The sequence below is a fragment of the Calidris pugnax genome, unplaced genomic scaffold (assembly GCF_001431845.1).
Source record: "Calidris pugnax isolate Ruff unplaced genomic scaffold, ASM143184v1 scaffold9, whole genome shotgun sequence".
Classification (NCBI taxonomy): domain Eukaryota; kingdom Metazoa; phylum Chordata; class Aves; order Charadriiformes; family Scolopacidae; genus Calidris; species Calidris pugnax.
Genome location: NW_015090778.1, coordinates 1,217,312 through 1,238,245, shown reverse-complemented (window position 1 = coordinate 1,238,245; position 20,934 = coordinate 1,217,312). Strand labels below are relative to the sequence as shown.

General features: G+C 42.3%; 1 protein-coding gene and 2 long non-coding RNA genes across 4 annotated transcripts in view; 1 reads left to right on the top strand and 2 right to left on the bottom strand.

Annotated features, from left to right (window-relative positions):
* The window catches only part of LOC106893161, a 3,841-nt gene extending 2,897 nt beyond the window's left edge, over positions 1 to 944 (bottom strand). The window contains exon 1 of the long non-coding RNA XR_001413023.1: positions 834 to 944. This is a non-coding gene — a long non-coding RNA (uncharacterized LOC106893161). The remainder of the gene's footprint in view (positions 1 to 833) is intronic.
* Positions 945 to 1,394: 450 nt separating this feature from the next.
* On the top strand, positions 1,395 to 10,603 carry LOC106893105 (sterile alpha motif domain-containing protein 9-like). Of its 2 annotated transcripts, XM_014950756.1 has the most exons (4): positions 1,395 to 1,520; positions 2,259 to 2,303; positions 2,795 to 2,961; positions 5,199 to 10,603. In XM_014950756.1, exons 2-4 carry the CDS (start codon positions 2,300 to 2,302, stop codon positions 9,696 to 9,698), a joined length of 4,671 nt encoding a protein of 1,556 aa, XP_014806242.1. In that variant the 5' UTR covers positions 1,395 to 1,520; positions 2,259 to 2,299; the 3' UTR covers positions 9,699 to 10,603. The 2 variants fall into 2 exon arrangements, with proteins under 2 accessions (XP_014806242.1, XP_014806253.1); XM_014950767.1 differs by lacking the exons at positions 1,395 to 1,520; positions 2,259 to 2,303; positions 2,795 to 2,961 and adding exons at positions 3,323 to 3,757; positions 4,496 to 4,540 and having other exon boundaries at positions 5,032 to 10,603.
* A 667-nt stretch (positions 10,604 to 11,270) lies between these two features.
* LOC106893157 lies at positions 11,271 to 20,931 on the bottom strand. The gene is made up of 3 exons (XR_001413012.1): positions 13,239 to 20,931; positions 12,488 to 12,761; positions 11,271 to 11,881 (listed from the first exon to the last, which is right to left on the bottom strand). It is a non-coding gene; the product is annotated as an uncharacterized LOC106893157 (long non-coding RNA).
* Positions 20,932 to 20,934: the final 3 nt, after the last annotated feature.

Genomic DNA, 20,934 nt, shown 5'->3' with positions numbered 1-20,934 from the left:
CCTCTTCTTCCCTATTGGCTTTGCTGAGCTCTGGCGGGGGGGGGGGGCGTTGCTGAGGGCAGTAAGTGGGGGGTGCAGGTGGATCTGCCCAATTTAAAAAAAAAAACACCAAACACATCAAAACAACACAACAAAAAAATAAACCCAAAAGTTACTCATGCCCCAACACCCGCCCCTGCCCAAGCACCCTGACAGCCCCAGTTTTGTCAGGGCAGCCACCCAGGGGGCTCTCCCCAGCCCAGCCCAGGGGATGGTGGCACCACCCAAAAACATCACTGCCAAGAAGGGGGTGGAGACTCAGTGGTTTATCAAGAAAAGGTGACCGAAGCAGTTTCACTTTTCTTAACTGCTGGGTATAAGTACTGCCCTCTGTACAGGCCCAGAGCAGCCCTGCAGGAGCACCCCCGGGGTCAGCAGCAGGTTGGAGCATCCTCCCTCTGTCCCTCTCCGCCTTTGGAAACGCTTTCCTTGCAGGCAGGATCTGGCCGGACAGCACTGGAGACCCTTCCCCTTCCCAAGGTAAGTGCTGGGGAGGGGGGGAGCGGGCGGTTATTCCCAGCCTGGCAATTACTCTACCGGTAGCAGGTCTTGGAAGACCCCTCGACGCTGCTGCCCTCCCAGCTCTGGGGCCCCCACCTCTCCCTGGGGAAAGAGCTGTTCACCCCAAGCGAAGTGGGGCTGTCTGAGCAGCCTGGGGGACGGGATGGACACGGACACCTCTGTCCCCACACCCCCACAGCTACACCCACCAGTAGTACCCAAGCCCCCCCAAAACCCCGCAGTTTCGATTCCCCGCTAAGTTTCATTTCCCCGCGAAACGCGCCTGACGTCACCTGGTGCAGGGGCGTGGCAGAAAGATGAGCGCGGGGCTGAGGAAATGGCTCCTGCAGCTCTGGGGCCTCAGCACAGGAGACATAGACCCATCGGAGTGGGGACACCCCTGCTGTGAGGCCAGGCAGAGAGCTGGGGTTGGGCAGCCTGGAGGAGAGAAGGCCCCGGGAGACCTTACTGCAGCCTTTTACTACTTAAAGAGGGCCTACGGCTTTAAACGAAAAGAGGGCAGATTTAGGCTAGATCTAAGGAAGAAATTTTTTACACTGAGGATGGAGAAACACCGGTCCAGGCTGCCCAGAGGAGTGGGAGATGCCCCATCCCTGGAGCCATTCATGCTCAGGTTGGAGAGGGCTCTGAGCAACCTCATCTAACTGAAGATGTCCCTATTGCTCAGAGCCCCATCCATTTTTTCGGGCATCCCCTATTGTCCCAGGCCCAGTATCTCCCCAAACCACCACCACCCGTTGAGCTCACCTCCTGCCAAGCTGTGTACTTTGTACTTTCAGACACTGCAGGAACTTGCACGGAGTCTCACAACCGCCGTCTGTGCTGGCTGCACCGGTTCCTGCTCCCTTCCGTGGGGAGGCTGTGACTGTTGCTGTTGAACCACCACGAGCTCCATGGATGGAGCTGACCAGGCTCCAGGCACCTGCTGAACCAGCTCGGAGTTGAGCTTTCACCCTACAGTAAGAGATACATCAGCACCATCCTGTCCCTTTCCCCATGAGGCATGTTGGCCAGTCCGTAGCTCTCGGGTGGTTACCATGGACGGTGTGAATCAACCCCAGATTTTGGCTGTCACACTGAGCAGACTTATTTACCACCTTTTCCAGCTCTGCCCGCTGCAGGCCACCTCTGCCCCCTGTAAATGGAGCCCAAGCCAGGCAGAAGATACCATGTATGAGGCCAGGACACCCCACTGAAAAAAAAATAATTATAAAATCTTCTGTTTGGTTGGGCAGAAAAATCCAATGGGCACCAGAACAAATGTGGAAAAAGAGAGGGAAGAGAAAAAAAAACAAACACCAGGGAGAGGAAGAGTACATGAACTATAAAGTGAGCCAAAAAGGAAGTGGGAGGAGTACGAGGCAAGGGAAGGCGGAGAAAGCAAGGAAAAGGCAGGAATCAAAAGGAAGATACTGTGCAACCTAAGGGGATACCGTAGTGCTGGGCCTCCTCTTCCAGAGTCTAACTCCAGCAAAACCCCATCTCCTCCTCCACTCACCCCTGTCAGAGGCACGACAGCCGCCGTCACTCAGTACAGGGACACGGCCACGTAGCTGGCAAGACCGGGCTTTTAGCGGTGCAGAAACTGCCAGACTGGGCCAAAAGGGTGGGGTGGGGGTTGGGAGAAAAGAACAAGTCAGTCAGCTAACACAGCAACGTTAACTAAGGCTGAAGACAATTATTTTTTTCCCCTCTAGGGTTTTGATCGTTAACATCTGGACTTACCTCATCAAAGGCAATGGGTATGTGTTGCTTTCGGAAAATCTGTAGCAATTTGTTTTTTAATATCTGCATCTTAAGAGTTCATCTCTAGTGGGGAACTAAGGGGTACTCTTAACATCATGTTATGATTTGTATTGATGCTATCTTCATTTAGCAGAAAATAAAGACTCGAGTGGGTAAATGACCCACCCAGACCCTGTCTGTTCCAGTAACTTCATCACATCGTTCCCTTCAAAGAATATTTTGGGTTATTTCCAAACCTCCTTCATGGCCTCCTGCTTCACCATAGTCTTGTGCTGTCACTTAGGGCTGCTTTTGATGAAGATAAAGGATGCTTTTAGTCAACAGAATAAACAGATTTGAGAAGTTAAGATGCAGTCTCCTACTGTGACTGGTAGAAAGAAAACCATCTAGCCTTCAACATGGCCAGTTCTGCAAGGATTATAATGTCCTGTCAAGCACATTAGCGTGTTTTTAGTTTGTATTACTAATACATAATTTTAACTTCTAGATTACAAAGAATTACCTGTGAATGAATGGAATGAGAACAATGTCAAATGTTGGCTAGAATCTACTGGAATCAAGAAAGAGTATGTAGAAAAACTACATGCGGAAGAAGTGACAGGTCCAGCGCTAATGGAGCTGGACGAATCTTTCCTCAAGAACATAGGGATGAAGGTCATTTCCCCGCGAAACGCGCCTGACGTCACCTGGTGCAGGGGCGTGGCAGAAAGATGAGCGCGGGGCTGAGGAAATGGCTCCTGCAGCTCTGGGGCCTCAGCACAGGAGACATAGACCCATCGGAGTGGGGACACCCCTGCTGTGAGGCCAGGCAGAGAGCTGGGGTTGGGCAGCCTGGAGGAGAGAAGGCCCCGGGAGACCTTACTGCAGCCTTTTACTACTTAAAGAGGGCCTACGGCTTTAAACGAAAAGAGGGCAGATTTAGGCTAGATCTAAGGAAGAAATTTTTTACACTAAGGATGGTGAAACACTGGTCTAGGCTGCCCAGAGGAGTGGGAGATGCCTAGATCTAAGGAAGAAATTTTTTACACTGAGGATGGAGAAACACCGGTCCAGGCTGCCCAGAGGAGTGGGAGATGCCCCATCCCTGGAGCCATTCATGCTCAGGTTGGAGAGGGCTCTGAGCAACCTCATCTAACTGAAGATGTCCCTATTGCTCAGAGCCCCATCCATTTTTTCGGGCATCCCCTATTGTCCCAGGCCCAGTATCTCCCCAAACCACCACCACCCGTTGAGCTCACCTCCTGCCAAGCTGTGTACTTTGTACTTTCAGACACTGCAGGAACTTGCACGGAGTCTCACAACCGCCGTCTGTGCTGGCTGCACCGGTTCCTGCTCCCTTCCGTGGGGAGGCTGTGACTGTTGCTGTTGAACCACCACGAGCTCCATGGATGGAGCTGACCAGGCTCCAGGCACCTGCTGAACCAGCTCGGAGTTGAGCTTTCACCCTACAGTAAGAGATACATCAGCACCATCCTGTCCCTTTCCCCATGAGGCATGTTGGCCAGTCCGTAGCTCTTGGGTGGTTACCATGGACGGTGTGAATCAACCCCAGATTTTGGCTGTCACACTGAGCAGACTTATTTACCACCTTTTCCAGCTCTGCCCGCTGCAGGCCACCTCTGCCCCCTGTAAATGGAGCCCAAGCCAGGCAGAAGATACCATGTATGAGGCCAGGACACCCCACTGAAAAAAAAATAATTATAAAATCTTCTGTTTGGTTGGGCAGAAAAATCCAATGGGCACCAGAACAAATGTGGAAAAAGAGAGGGAAGAGAAAAAAAAACAAACACCAGGGAGAGGAAGAGTACATGAACTATAAAGTGAGCCAAAAAGGAAGTGGGAGGAGTACGAGGCAAGGGAAGGCGGAGAAAGCAAGGAAAAGGCAGGAATCAAAAGGAAGATACTGTGCAACCTAAGGGGATACCGTAGTGCTGGGCCTCCTCTTCCAGAGTCTAACTCCAGCAAAACCCCATCTCCTCCTCCACTCACCCCTGTCAGAGGCACGACAGCCGCCGTCACTCAGTACAGGGACACGGCCACGTAGCTGGCAAGACCGGGCTTTGAGCGGTGCAGAAACTGCCAGACTGGGCCAAAAGGGTGGGGTGGGGGTTGGGAGAAAAGAACAAGTCAGTCAGCTAACACAGCAACGTTAACTAAGGCTGAAGACAATTATTTTTTTCCCCTCTAGGGTTTTGATCGTTAACATCTGGACTTACCTCATCAAAGGCAATGGGTATGTGTTGCTTTCGGAAAATCTGTAGCAATTTGTTTTTTAATATCTGCATCTTAAGAGTTCATCTTTAGTGGGGAACTAAGGGGTACTCTTAACATCATGTTATGATTTGTATTGATGCTATCTTCATTTAGCAGAAAATAAAGACTCGAGTGGGTAAATGACCCACCCAGACCCTGTCTGTTCCAGTAACTTCATCACATCGTTCCCTTCAAAGAATATTTTGGGTTATTTCCAAACCTCCTTCATGGCCTCCTGCTTCACCATAGTCTTGTGCTGTCACTTAGGGCTGCTTTTGATGAAGATAAAGGATGCTTTTAGTCAACAGAATAAACAGATTTGAGAAGTTAAGATGCAGTCTCCTACTGTGACTGGTAGAAAGAAAACCATCTAGCCTTCAACATGGCCAGTTCTGCAAGGATTATAATGTCCTGTCAAGCACATTAGCGTGTTTTTAGTTTGTATTACTAATACATAATTTTAACTTCTAGATTACAAAGAATTACCTGTGAATGAATGGAATGAGAACAATGTCAAATGTTGGCTAGAATCTACTGGAATCAAGAAAGAGTATGTAGAAAAACTACATGCGGAAGAAGTGACAGGTCCAGCGCTAATGGAGCTGGACGAATCTTTCCTCAAGAACATAGGGATGAAGGGAGGCCAAATCCACATGTTAATCTGCAAGAGAAACAAACTTCGGGAGCTACAGGAAAATGCACAGCAAACCAAGCATTCCAGCAGCAAAACGTCTGACAAAACTGGTGCACAAACAGATCCAGTGAGACCCAAAAATGCCCCTGCTGAGGGAACTTCAAATGGAGACAGCTGTGGTCCAGGAGAAAAAGCCAGCAGAGAGCACACAGCTGCTACTTCTGGCAAGAGGCAAAGGAAAGGTAACAAATCCCAACCTCAAAGTACTGATGAAGTTTTAGAGCTCAGCAACTGTCGACCATTTAGAAGTCAGAATACTGACTTCAAGTATGTGAAAGACAGGGTTCTTGCTCCAGAATCAGGAGTCAATGATTTAATCACTCCTTGCCACGAATACAAATCTTTTGCCATTGCTGCAGAACTCAACAGAAACCAACTGCAATCAAAATTTGCCTGTGAAGTGATACGATTTGCTTCAGCCTGCATGAACATTCGGACCAACGGCACCATACATTTTGGTATCATGGACAGCGTCGAGGACAGCGGTTGGAAACATGGGCAGATCCTTGGCATAAAGGTCAAAGATCGAGACCACTACGTTGATGCACTGGATTATATAGACAAATGTTTTCCTGAAGAAGTACGGGAAATTGCAAGGAAATGTATTCACCCACCTGTGTTTGTGGAAGTTATTTCAAGAGAGTCTCAGGAACAAAGATTTGTGGTGGAGGTTGACATTGAACCAACATCCAGCTTAGTGAAGAAGAGATGTTTTGAAGTCTATTTGCCAAAATACAATGAAGGCAGCCAGAAGGTGACCCTGACAAAAGAGCGAGCTCTCTATCAGAGACTAGGAGCAAAGTCTGAAACTGTAAAGCACAACGATTTAGTTACTTTCATTCAGGGCTTACAAGACAGGGATGCTCAAAGAGAAAAGGCTGAGCTCTCCAGGGCAGAAGTGCACACAGAAGTATCTCAAGATTTAGGAAGAAAGTTAACAATTCTACTAAATGATGGCAAAAGCTATATAGATGATTCCCTACGGTACATCCTTGTCACAAACAGATGTGAAAAGGATAATCTGAACCATATCAACTTCTTAATGCACTTGAACATCTTCTGTGTCTTTGACTTTGATGAAGATTCTAATGTGTCAGGACTGCACAGCAAGTACAAAGAACACCATGCAACAAGGTCTTATTTTTTACAGGATTTTGCCAATGAAAGTAAGACCAGCAACCCCACCCTCCAGAAACATTTGTGCCTGTTTGACCAGACCAGCTGGATATTCTGCAACGGGCGCAGTGACTTCTGCGGGGGGGAAGAACCTTGTGATGAAAATACATGGATTAGAACAAAAAAAAAATACCTTAAAAAAGCAATTACTCGTATCTGTGATGAAATCCTGCCAAAGGGGTCTTTCATTGTGCTTTTCCTGCTGCTATCACCAGTGCAGAAAACACTGGTGGACACTTTTCAGGAATTCTATACAGAGATGAATGGCACTGAATACATCGTTTGCATTGCAGAGTCCAGAGAGAATTATGGGAAGTGGGCTAATCTAGCTCAGGCTTCCTGCAGCATTGAGACTCTGGACCGCTGCAGCGTGGTGGGTATGCAACTGAGTCACGTAGATGCCACCATTCAAGCAATGCTGCCTTCTACTGCACAACCCAGACACCTGCCAGTTTCCACTAGAGGGCTATGTACACTTCCCTCCCTGGAAGAAGAGAAACTCTTTTCCCTAGAAATCCTTTGTGCTGACCAATGCGAAGATATCAAATTAGATTCTTTGCCTGAAAAAGAAATACAAAAAATAGAACAAAATTTTTACCGAGGGAGAAAAATCATCTGGGAAAACTTCTGGCTTGCTGAAAAAGGATGCTGTGGGGAAATCATTGAACGCGAAGCATGTAAGGATGCCAGCAAACTCCTAGATGACATTTTACGACGAAGTGGATACAACTGTTCTGTAGCTAAACTAAAGATATTTCACCATCCTGGAAGTGGTGGAAGCACAATAGCACGGCAAGTTCTATGGAAAAAAAGAAAGGACTTAAGATGCGCTGTTATCAAAACCTCCTATCCACCTGTAACTGTCTGTGAGCATGCACTGGCACTCAGAGAGTATGAAGAAAGAGACATCAGCTATTGTCTTCCTGTGCTCCTCCTCATTGAAGATTATGATGAAGACTATTTAGAAGAACTAAGGTATGAGCTAATGGATGCTGTAGCAATCAGAAAAATTAATTCCCCCAGACCTTACTTCATCCTCATGTGCTGTAGACGATCCAATGACCCTGAAAGGCTTTGCAAGGTTTCTCCACTGGACACAGTTGCTGTCACTCACAAGCTGACGGACTCAGAGAAAACCCTGTTCAAAAGTAAACTTGAAAAACTGAAGCAGAAAGATGTCAAGCTAGAATTCATACTCACGTTTGTCCTGATGTGCGAGGAGTTCAACGAAACGTATGTGCGAGATTTTGTAGGGCACATATTGCAAGGCATCGACCGTTCTTCCCGTGATACACGTTTGATGTGTTATGTGGCATTGCTTAATTTTTATGTACCTAATTCGTATGTTTCATTGTCACACTGTGAGGCTTTTCTGGGACTGGGGGTATATACAGAAAGAACATCAAGAGCATATGATTTCAAAAGTCATTTGAGCGAACAAGCAAGAATGATTTTTATTGAGCTAAGAGAAAGTACCACCTATATTTCATCTGTTCAGATAATACACTGTCTGGTTGCAAAAGAAATTCTGCATCAGCTTTCAGGAAATGAACCTCAAAGTCAACTTGCAATGACACTTCTTCAGGAAAAGACACTTTTTGAAAACAGATTTGGACGAGATGAATTCATAAAGTTCATCAGAGATCTGTTTATTCGGCGTGATAAAAGAAGCAGGGGTGACAATACCGACACTCTTTTCTCCCCATTCATTGAACATGTCTGTAAAGCTGAAGACTGTGAAAAAGCTATAGCTATTTTAAAAGCTGCATACGAACTCCTTGGAAAAGATGCTTTTTTTGCCCAGCAGCTTGCCAGACTGCATTACATCAATGAAAAATTTGAAGATGCAGAGTACTGGGCAGGGGTGGCAAAACTTCACTTGCCAAACGATTCTTACATATTAGATACAGAAGGTCAAGTCTACAGGAAATGGTTTAGTTTCACTGTGGATAACAAGACACAGGATGACGTCATTCAAAAGATAGAGATTGCTCTTAAAGCTATAAAATGCTTCAGGTCGGCACAACAGGCTGCAAAAGCAGAACGTGACATTATGAACAATGCTGGCTATTTTGGAGAAGTGGAAGTAGGATGTCGTCTTCTTAGATTTTTGTCCACAATCCCTGTATTTAGCAATACAGAGGGGGAACATTCCGAGCTTGTGAAATACCTGATCACAGACTACATTCCTAAAGACATTGAAAAAACATGGGGAAGGCTTCACTCCCGCTTAAAAGGCTTACGCCAGAGCCTGTACAATGCTCTAGAATGGATTTCAGAAGATCTAAGTTATTTCCAAACAGATAAAAACCATGAGATGGAAGAGGAAGATGAGAAAGATGAAATAGAACAAGTTTATAATCCCAGAAAATGGCTAAACAGACAGTCAAAGGTATACGCTAAATTCTTCATCTCAACATCACTGATGGAGGAAAGCAATGGTGGCCCTGAAAGCCAGCTGATTAGGCACATGAATATTTATAAGAGAGGTGGAGGTAGCGTCACTAATATCCTGTCGTTCTTATCAGATAAGAAACAGAGTAGGTCAGCTGAAAACCTAGAAAATATCCTCAGTTTATATACAGATAACCCACAAAGGGATAAGCTAGAGGACAACGATCTGATCCATTACATTTTGTGCCACATCACGTTATCGTGCTTAGCACCAGGATCAGCCAAACTTCTTCCACTGCAAACTCTTCGTGACCTCAGTGTAAGATTTCATAAAGGAAAAAGACAATGTCCAGCAAGTGCCTATTTTTTGCTCACCTTGCTGTACTGGCCAGATGAGGCATTAGACAAAGAACCTAGTCCAGAAAAAGATGAAATTCTAAACTCAGCCCTTCAAACCCTGAAACGTTCATATGACATCAAGATGAAAGATGTTCCTACCAGAAAGAAAAGAATCTACACTCACTTTTTTCTGGGAAAGGGTTATGGCTTACGTAAGATTGTACACAAAACTAAAATTGATAAATTAATTACTGGGTCCTTAAATGAGAGGAGAATGAAGTGGCTACAGGGAACTGTATGGCATACTGGTGAGATTCATGACATCCTCAAAAGAGTTTCTGGTTGGACCAAAGACAGAAATTTATTTATGCGTGGTCACGTGAAGGAATTTCCTGTCTTGCCACTCCATCGAGATTCAGTGCCCCATGGAAATGAAAATGTGACCTTTTATTTAGGCTTTTCATTTAACGGTCTTGTTGCTTACAACGTTGAGGTTGAAAATAATCTACCTGCCAGCAGAATGCAAAGTATTTAGTAGATCAACAGCACCTGCTGTGTTTTTTGAAGATATAGCAATGAAATTGCCTTGCCCACTCTCATATTTTAAAGTAGACTGCGTTGGCTGAGTGCCAGGGAGCAAGATCACAAGTAACTACTACAATAATGATCAAATATCTAAAAAACCCCCTGAAATCTACTAGTAAAATATATCTTGAAATAGAAGCCTTCAATACTTTTGGAGACACCAAAAGCAAGATTTCAAACTTCAGTCAGTAAGAATTACAATATTTGCTTGTGGATATGGGGGGGACAATGATGGGGGATGGGACACACAACTGTAACCGTAAGTTTTTGCTTCTTTCTGAATCAGCAACAAAAAGCTTCAGTGAACTTGCAGCATGTATATGCACGTACACACAGCAGCTCTGACCTACTTTGCTCACTAATGGGTACCATGTATGAAATACATCTGCCCATCAACTGCAAGCCAACAGCCAGTACAGAAGCAAAGGGAAAATAAGCAGTTTTTAAGATGATTTTGCAAACATTGGGACCAATAAAAAATAGTACTGTTTTTTTTTACATCACTCTTACATTGCTTTTCCATGTAAATATTACAGCTATATCTAATATGGTTTGTATCTGGGGAGGGGTGCAGAGACATGTGAACAGATAGATACTGATGACATAAAAGATTATTTGTAAGCACTATTTCACAGTCCAAACAATGCAATGTTTTTACAGCGTTATCCAAGAAATGTCCACACAGTACAAGACTCAGATTTGTCTATTGTATATATCCATGCTTAAAAACATTCTTTGTGTAGACTGATTTACTAATTTGAAAAATGCAAAGGAATTTGTTGTCAGCACTGTATCTGCAATCATCATGTCACATCAAGCTTCTACTAATAAAGTGTTATTCTTGGAGTTATTCTTGAAGTGTCACATTGTTTGATACTATATTGTCACTAAAATTTCCAGAAACCCTGCCATACACCTTAAGTTTTAAACTAATACCCTTTAGGAATTACCATTTCTACACAAGCTTAATTACCCTACCTGAAGATGTAGTTCTAACAGCATCAAGGCACGATTTGCTTTTCCAACTTCAGATCTGGGCATAGCCAAAAGCTGTAAAAGGAATGGCAAGCCACTATGAACTCAGAACCAACGAGATGAAACCAAAGAATATTGTAATACAGGCCTCCACCTTCTGGTCTCAGGAAGCAGAATCAAAGCTTGTGGCTTTGCTGGGCTGGCAATGCTTGTACCTCCCAGGCTGAAGGCAAGGGAAGAAAGGAACCAGCACAGTAGACTCTTGGAGGGAAGCTGCACTGGCAGATTTCACCAGGGCTAAGCAAGTATTTGTGTTAAGTTTAACCTTAAGGGTGAGCTGGAAGCGGGACACACAACTGTAACCGTAAGTTTTTGCTTCTTTCTGAATCAGCAACAAAAAGCTTCAGTGAACTTGCAGCATGTATATGCACGTACACACAGCAGCTCTGACCTACTTTGCTCACTAATGGGTACCATGTATGAAATACATCTGCCCATCAACTGCAAGCCAACAGCCAGTACAGAAGCAAAGGGAAAATAAGCAGTTTTTAAGATGATTTTGCAAACATTGGGACCAATAAAAAATAGTACTGTTTTTTTTTACATCACTCTTACATTGCTTTTCCATGTAAATATTACAGCTATATCTAATATGGTTTGTATCTGGGGAGGGGTGCAGAGACATGTGAACAGATAGATACTGATGACATAAAAGATTATTTGTAAGCACTGTGATTTCACAGTCCAAACAATGCAATGTTTTTACAGCGTTATCCAAGAAATGTCCACACAGTACAAGACTCAGATTTGTCTATTGTATATATCCATGCTTAAAAACATTCTTTGTGTAGACTGATTTACTAATTTGAAAAATGCAAAGGAATTTGTTGTCAGCACTGTATCTGCAATCATCATGTCACATCAAGCTTCTACTAATAAAGTGTTATTCTTGGAGTTATTCTTGAAGTGTCACATTGTTTGATACTATATTGTCACTAAAATTTCCAGAAACCCTGCCATACACCTTAAGTTTTAAACTAATACCCTTTAGGAATTACCATTTCTACACAAGCTTAATTACCCTACCTGAAGATGTAGTTCTAACAGCATCAAGGCACGATTTGCTTTTCCAACTTCAGATCTGGGCATAGCCAAAAGCTGTAAAAGGAATGGCAAGCCACTATGAACTCAGAACCAACGAGATGAAACCAAAGAATATTGTAATACAGGCCTCCACCTTCTGGTCTCAGGAAGCAGAATCAAAGCTTGTGGCTTTGCTGGGCTGGCAATGCTTGTACCTCCCAGGCTGAAGGCAAGGGAAGAAAGGAACCAGCACAGTAGACTCTTGGAGGGAAGCTGCACTGGCAGATTTCACCAGGGCTAAGCAAGTATTTGTGTTAAGTTTAACCTTAAGGGTGAGCTGGAAGCCGCACTGGAGGAGGGAACCATGACAGCATCTGAACAGCAAGAGAGCTGGAGTGTTACAGAGCCTCCTCTGTCCATCACCAAAGCCTCTGTCCCCCACCCTTGATGCAGAGGGTAAAGGGGGGGGTGGGTGTATGTTTGAAAAGTTAATTGGGCAAAGGCAAATTTCTCAAGTCTAACATGGGCCATAAGGATGGTTTCAACCTGGAGCAGAACTAGGATATGCAAACTCACTGAAAAGCATGTGAGCTCAAAGAAAACATTAACTGCTTAAGCTTATACAACCTGCTCAAATGCTGCATGCAAAAGCACAGCTTGTGTTTTCTTTTTGAAACTTACCATGATGAAAAATTAAAGCCAGAGTATTTGGCCAAGAGGGTTGTCTCATGACTTGTTTCCTTCCTGTGGGTGCAGCCTCCTGAGTGGATCCTGCAGCTGGCTATCCTTTGCCCTGCAGCCCGCGCGGCTGCAGACTCACCACTCTCTCCTTTGAGGCCCAAGCCTGGGTCTTGCTTTTCAAAGATACTCATTTCTACCTCTTAGGAACTAAAGGTTTAGATCCAAAATCTTTTCCTCCTCAGGGTATTAGAAACACAATCCCCCCCACTGTGCCCTGCAGAAAGAAACAAGGTTTAGGGAAAAAGCATAAACCTACATACTAGCACTCTGGGTCCTACAACTCAAAGCAAGCTCCTGAGGCCCAGAGGGCAGAAAGTACAAACCCATCGTTCTCGCTTTTTACGCCCTCATATTTGAATTCAAGTCTGATAATATCAATCAAACTTCATAGAATCATAGAATGGTCTGGGATGGAAAGGGCCTTTAAAGGCCATCCAGTCCCGCTTTTTACAGAGTCATATTTGAATTCAAGTCTGATAATATCAATCAAACTTCATAGAATCATAGAATGGTCTGGGATGGAAAGGGCCTTTAAAGGCCATCCAGTCCAACCCCTGCAATAAGCAGGGACATCTTCAACTACGCAGGGCCCCATCCAACCTGACTGTGAACCCTTCCCAGGATGGGGCATCTACCACCTCTCTGGGCAACCTGGGCCAGTGTCTCACCACCCTCAGCATGAAAAATTTACCTGTGAGTAAACAGTGGTAGCTACATGACACCAGCCAGCCTAGCAGAGTAATCCATTCTCATCCTGTAGACAGAAGTTGGAAGGACCCACATCTTCAAAGCTACCTCATCTCTCCAGCGTTTTGCTCTGAAAGGGTTTAGAACAGACCACTTAACAGCATGCCCTCTCCATCTGGTTTTATGAAAATATTAAAGATACTTTTCCTCCATATTCCTCCTGACTTCCAATTTCAATAGTCAATTTTTTTGTAAAGTCAGTTCAGCAGAAAGACAGCAGATCACTAGCAAAAGGAACCTCCAAGTTTGCTTCTCTCCAGCTATAACTCACTTTAAGATAAAGCTCACATGCATGAACTTTTGCAGTATAGACAATCAGAGAGCTAGTACAAAGTGTAACACAAATGGAGGTGGATTTTATACTTACACTTTGGAACAGCTAACGTTTGTTAAGAGTAATAAATAAGTCCTCAAGAGGAGAGAAAAAAAAATACACAAGACATAGTGGTTCACTTCTGTTTAATCGGAGACTGTTACAAAGTGGTAGACACACATTACAGAGGTGGATATGTGCAATGATCCATTCCTGAAGCACACAGTTCATAGAAGGTTCCCAATGGATGCAAATGATGATAGCTCTGTATTTTCTTTGAATCTTCTTTGTAAAATGAAGGCTATAAAATTAAGCTAGTTACTGTTATCATCTGCATGCATTAAAGTGATGCACATACTTACCAGTCTCTCACTTTCTCAAATTAAATTCAACGTCAGTATTTTGACACCTGTCTTTTGAAAAACATCAATGATCCCATCCCTTTCATACTACTTACACAAAAGCAGTAACAAGTCACAGAAAAAAACTTCACGACACGCTAACTTCTGTGGCTGTATGGCTGCTGAGAGGGCACTAATTCCATCATGTGCTTAAAGTATTTTAAAAAGGTACTAAAAACAGTCTGGAGTCTGGGTTTGCTGCACAGTGACCAGAATCTCTGAAGGGGTGATTCTGAGCTATTAAGCAGAATTCTAAAGGAAAGAGTGTGAACTCACTGTTCCATAGATACCGCACCAGCACTGGGGAGGCAGACTTCGGAACCGCACCAGACCGGACCAGCCGCTGCAACGGTGTATCAGAAGTTGAGCTACAACTTAAGACTGCTCACCTGGTTATAAAAGCTTAAGATTCCAAGTATTGTTTTGGTCCCATCTCAGAAGAAAATAAACTTAATTCTACCAAAAAGTACTTAACTAATTGCCATAAAAGGTTTCACAAAGAGATGATGTTCTACCAGAGTCCGTGTTGGGATCTACCCTGGACAAATATACTTTTTGATGATAAGACACCTGAGAACACCACTAGTCTTTAGCCATCCCCACTGATTGCCCAGCTGGTGTACAAGCCGTGCAAGTCAGCATCCAACCACTGTCAAAACAGACTGCACAAAGGAATTCAGCAGGAGAAAGCAATCAATTACTCATTCCGACTTATTACTGAGCATTGCACCAAGTATCAACTAGGGCCAACCACAGAAATTAAGATGCTTGCTTTCTATTAATAGGATAATGGCCTCAAGGCAAGGTACCCCTATTATCCATGCACGTCTGCCATTAAAATACATAGGCAAAGATAAGTTATAAATTTCATTCTACAACTTTCCTTTTTTTTTTTTTCCTTCTAGGGAGAAGGACCTACACACCATTATTGGAAAACGTGCACATAGCTAGGTTTGCAGACAAAGTAATTTAGTGTGAATGACTGAGAACTGAGGTAGAAAAGATGCCAGGAGATGGGCTTCAAGTGCAACTATTCTAAAACCTGGGAAGAGAGAACCCCTTTGAAAGTTTTTATGTTAATACGGAGTTCTGCAGTGTCACATAAGATTTCAAAATTCTAAAATAAGCAATTCTGCTGGAAGCATCAAATCACCCATGAAACTACACCAGACCACTCAGACGAGCTGGCAAAACTAAGGTGCCTGTTCAGCTCCCACACTAGTATGACTTTCCAATACTTATGTTCCTATAATTATCCACCAATGACGTCAAAAGCCCCTCAAATTCACCAGGTGATAATATGCCCTTGAGAAGTGACTTAAAGCACAGAGTTTTACAGCTTATCCAGCTGTGAAACTATGCTTTGTACTACAGCACAGAAAGTTTTCATCTCCCGTGCTGGTATGCAGAGATGAGGTACACAAAGCTTAAAAATAAATGTATGCAGCTGTTCTGGAGAAGGCTGCATCCTTTATCCAATCCCAAAGAACCTTTCTGGTTTTCTTTTAGGGTGTAATATGTTCTATAAAATTAAAAGCCAAAGTTTCCAAGAATATGGAATAGGGCAGAAGAAAAAAGGAATACAGGCAGAGCAGTAAGATAAAACAGCTGGAAAAAACCACATTTGTAGGTAGCCTCTGAAGTGCTGAAATGGGCTAACAAAAAAAAAAATAAATCAGAAAGGAAGAAGCTCCTGGCTTACAGGCCTAACAAAGTAAAAATCTGTTGGTAGGAGACAGTAATTAGCAATAGCTAAAGAAAAACGAAAGAAAGATTACATTACTGCTACAGATTCTTACAAACAGAAATGCTTATTCCCAAACACAACAAATATAGTATCCTATAAATCGTTCACTGATAAAACAGCCTCTTTTATAATAGGTCAGTTACTGAACAAGTGACTTCAACTTTAGATCTCCACCCTTTTCAGTAACACCAATGGCTATTTAAGATTCTGTAATAAATTTTCCTTATGAGTGCTTGCAGGTATTACCTACCCATTACAGATCTTCAGAAAAAAATCAAGACGGTCACTCACTACTGAAAACAGTAGTAAGTAACAGATACATTCACATTTCAGAGACCAAAATTCCCCTCGTGTATTTAAGAGGTATCATTTGAACAAATTATTTCAAATAGGAACATCAGGTACTTACAGATTAAACTAACCTGTACTGGCAGTGCTGTGGAATTTTTCTTCTCTACCAGTAAGTAGCAAATGCTGAAATTCTGCTGCTAGTTAACAGAAACACAAATTGTATTAAACCAAGGAGTGTAACCCATAATTTAGTTTTTCATTAAAAAAAGCTGCCAAACTTCAATTAGTGCAATTTTTTTGCTTAAGAAAAGCATACGAAGTAAAGGCAACTATAAAACTACTTTCAGTTTGCCCTTAGTTTTCTGGAATTTTTCATACATAAGCCAGAAGTTTAACAAGGTAATCCTCTTGTCTACCACAAACATAAAGGAAATTACAATACTTACATTGCCGGGTTCCTTCATTAAACAGTCTCATAAAGTGTTTTCTTATTCTAGACTTTACAAATGAAAGAGCAAAATGCATTTTCTTCCACTAAAATGTATGGGAAAGAAGCTAAAGAATTCAGTGCAAGTAACACATATGCAAGTAACTCAATGAAAAAAAAAAGAGAAAGGAAAAGCTCTGCATGACACCTTCATTTCAAAGCATTATGCAATTTCCTACGCCAGGAGACAGCAAAATAGCTTCTTTGGTTGTACAGCTTAATTTCTGGTAATTCAGTAATTCTTGTTAGTGAAAACCATTTATACATGTTGGCTAAGGGCAGCAGAGGTTGAAATTCTACACACACACACACACACACACCCCCTTTTGAATAGCATCTGGGAACACTGTTAAGATTTGGACAAAATTTACAAAAGAAAATTTGAGACATCAGAAGCTTGACTCTGGTACAAGGCAGTTATCTAATAGAGATCTGCTTTAACTCCTAATAAGGGAAGTTTTTAAGAAAGCTTTCAAGCTCTCAAAGTTGTGCGTGTCTTTGTTTGTAGTTATGACGACACTAGCATTAAAATTCTACCATTTTCTCAAAACTTTTAAACTTCCTTAAATTCCCGAGAAAGAAAAACCTTAAGATAAGTTCAAGACAATATGTATGGATAACTTAAATTCTACATCATTAAAACAGCAGTGCTGCTGATTTTTCTTACTGCAAGAACGCCCATAAGAATAAAACAAGTTATTGTAAACTTGCTCAGAAGGTGGAAGCACCTCACTATTGACACTGTGATCAGGTGTATAAAATACCAGCCCTCAGAGACAGCTCATACCACGGACTGTCAATACCGACACATCAGGATGCTAAGACCAAATGACTGAGGACAACGTTCTGGATCCTGTGGTTCAGGACAGGATATGGCTGTCTGCAAAAGTAGCAAGCTCAAGCACACGCCTCCCTCAAACAGACCTTCACAATACAAAAATAAAAATGCATTCATTATACAGTAGAGTCTACAAATACCGTACTCTAACTGCATTTTGTAGTGGAGCCTGAACTAGAATCTGCGCTCTAACAAAAGACTGCAAAAAGCTGCTGCTTAGAGTGTATAAAAAAAACCTCACAAAGTCTTTTTCAGAACTTCAAAAAGAATGTTATATACATTACATTTGAGAATCACTTCAATTCTACCTTGATCCCTTCAAAGGCTGCTTCAAAACTTATCTTATTCTAAACTAGTACCAACCTGCCCCAACTATTACAGAAAAATACAGTGGTCACTGATAGCTGCATTTTTACAGAACCCAGTCACCACCATTATTTCACTGATCTGATTATTTTGATTGCAAATATTCACACTCTAAAAAAAATTTCTTCTGGAGGTACACTATTCCCCAGAGTATTTAAGGGCTACAATCTTTATCAGGCAAGGCACAGAATACGTTATGAACTCACCACACAATGCTAAAGCAAGCCAAAACTTTGTGCGTGGAACTTTATTTGCCACATCTCCCATTCGCTTTTCTTGCTAAAAACAAGTGGGTGAAAATTCACCCCATTTAGCAGAATACAGTAATTCTTGCCCTTAAAAAGTCATGTACCTCTACTTAAGCTTAAAAAAATCCCAAACTCCAAGACCTACTTCCATTAATATCTATAAAAGTCGAGTCACTAAAATATTATCATCATGAGAAAAGAAATTCCATAAACAGTGAGATGTACCAACTTTGTGATACCCTGACTGCTGCAATACTGAGAGCTGCAATACTGGAGCATCAGCAGAAACACACTACCATCCCTCAAAATGAAGAGATTTCATCTATATTGTAAATAGCTATCCCCCTTAGATCCACACAAGGACGTAGGGAGGAAAGTGTCACTAACAGAACTTTACAAAAAGAGCAAAATATGAACCATTTGCACTAGATGAAAAAGTTGTTTTGAAGAGATGACAGGCCAGCTGGAGTAATAGCTGAGGAGAAAACTCCCAGCAGAAAGCAGAGAGCCAGTATGCCATCCTCGTGACTAGGAAGACAGCAGCACTTGCACATGTATCTTTAAAGACAAAACACAAAGCAAAAGGCAAACACACATCATTACTTGCTGCAAATTTAAGGACAAACATCAGTCTGTGGAACAGATCACAGTAACATGAATATAATCTGCTAAAGCTACCGACTCCAAAAGAGGGAACAAAAGAGACCTGTCCTGTCCAGCCCTTTAGAGGCTTACAGAAAGGACAGGAATGTAAACGATGGAAGCGAAGGATGTGTGAACTATCCACCAGAAATTACAAGTAGTATTTGCAGCGTAGCAGGAAAACCCAGAGTCAAAACCCCCTCTAATTCATACAGTAACACCCCAAGGAATTGTCTTCATGTCAAATGCGTCTTTCAGAAGTAGATAGTGTGAAATTAATCTTCTTGGAAGAGTCCAAAAGCAGCTTCAAGAAAAAAAATTCTATAGCAATGTGGTGCTGAGAAGTGCTATGTTTCGCTTACAAAACAAGCCAAACCACAAAAAAATGGTTCATTTGCTCCAAAGTATCAGCATACAGAACTTAAACCACGCCCCAGCGAAAACAGGAACTGCATTTTGGAGACTTTATTTTTCTATTACCAGGTCAAAACTAGTTACCATCAACAAAAACAGATCAATGTAATTTCTCTAAATTCAGCGTATCAATTTATAAGATATAAACCAAGTGTGGATCTAAGTGGGATACTCCACTGGACACAAGACACCGCATGTATCTGTATTTCAGCTCTATGTGCTTGATGATAAGCTGAATGTAAGAAGCTGGGTAAGAACTGTCCAGTGCTGCATCAGTCTTAAATGGAAACTGATAACAAACTTCAGTATCAAGCATTTGAAATTTGCCTATTTTTCGAGTTTCTATGACATTCAGACACTTAAAGCAAGAAGTACAAGCCATACCGCATATTATTTTTGATTACACCATTTCCTTAGATATTCTAGGGAAGTAAGAACTGTGCCAAATGCTCCTATAGACTGAGGATGTGAAACAGATACTAGTTGCAGTAGGATACCTTGAAGCGCTGTTCTCATCTTCACTGTTATTGAGGGTAGCACCACAATGAGAATTAGGGAAGTAATACCATGCTCAAAAATAACTCTGAAACAGTTAACAACAGACATGCCAATGTTCCAGTCAGACTAGACTATTTGGGGAGGGGAGAGGGAGGCTTGTAGAGGAAAAATGTGAAGGGCAGAGTACAACAGGAGTGTGAAATCAACCCTTGTAACTAATTTAAGAATTACAACTCTATCCTTTAGAACTACTGGAAATCACATCGGCCGTCATTACTTAGCAAAATCTTGAAGAAATGAAATACAGTCTATGCTCATCAAAAAACAACAAATTTTAAAAGTATCTCAAAAAATTAAAAAGTTTATTAAACCTGACTCCAACATTCGTTAATTTTCTACTTCACTGCTGGTAGGCTGCAAGGCCTCCTTGGACAATACCTGTTCTTCTGAAGCTGAAGTTGTCTTTAAGCAACCTCAAGCATTCAAAACCAATGCATCTGCAACTAAGCAAGCAGCAACACTTAAAGGCTCATTTTTCCTCACAAAGGGTGCAATTTTTTGCTAGCCACTGTGTGAAAGAAGGAACTTCAGGTAAGTATATGCCTAAGTAAATTTTGAATATGCAACAGAATTCCATGAGGTTTCAAGAAAGTACTATGACTTTCGGTATTGTTGCAGAAGACAAAATATTGCGAAGTTTGGTGTATTTGAAAGATTGAGGATAAGGTTTTCCCTGAAACTGACAAACTGGAAAATCTGCACCTTCATTTCTCATTCTCCTACTCTACTTTACCAACTTGAATCTCTATTTCTTCATAGGGCTCTACATTAATATTTGTGGTGCAGCTCATATATGCAGCAGTATTAACATCTTAACCTCTTCCAAAGAAACTGTATTCTATAATTTAGGCTACACAATTTTGTGACTATAAATGTCACTTACTAATTCAAACCTAAGTATTTTAAGCCTTTCAGTAGATAATCTCCCCAGAAGAGGAAACATTAGCAAATAATATTTACATGCCACTAGTTGAAAGACTACACAAAGTCACATTACCAAACCCAAATACAGCACAGATGCAATGCAGGGGAAGAGGGAGAAAGGGGCAGCGTGGCTGAAGGACCACCTGAGCAGCCTGGGAGGAAACGCGTTCCGTTACAAGAAAAGGTACCCAAACATCTTAAAACATGTTCCCTCCCCCTGAGACTCTTAAAAACACAACAATAATAAAAAGATAAATATTAATATAGAGCCCGTCTACCAAAAGAGAATAAAAAACCTAAATTAAAATAAATTTAGGGGCCTTCACCAAACTTGCTGCAAGTTTGGGGACATAAATATCCAACAGCCATAAAGCTGTGAAAGCCCCCAGAATGAATAAAATAAATCCCACT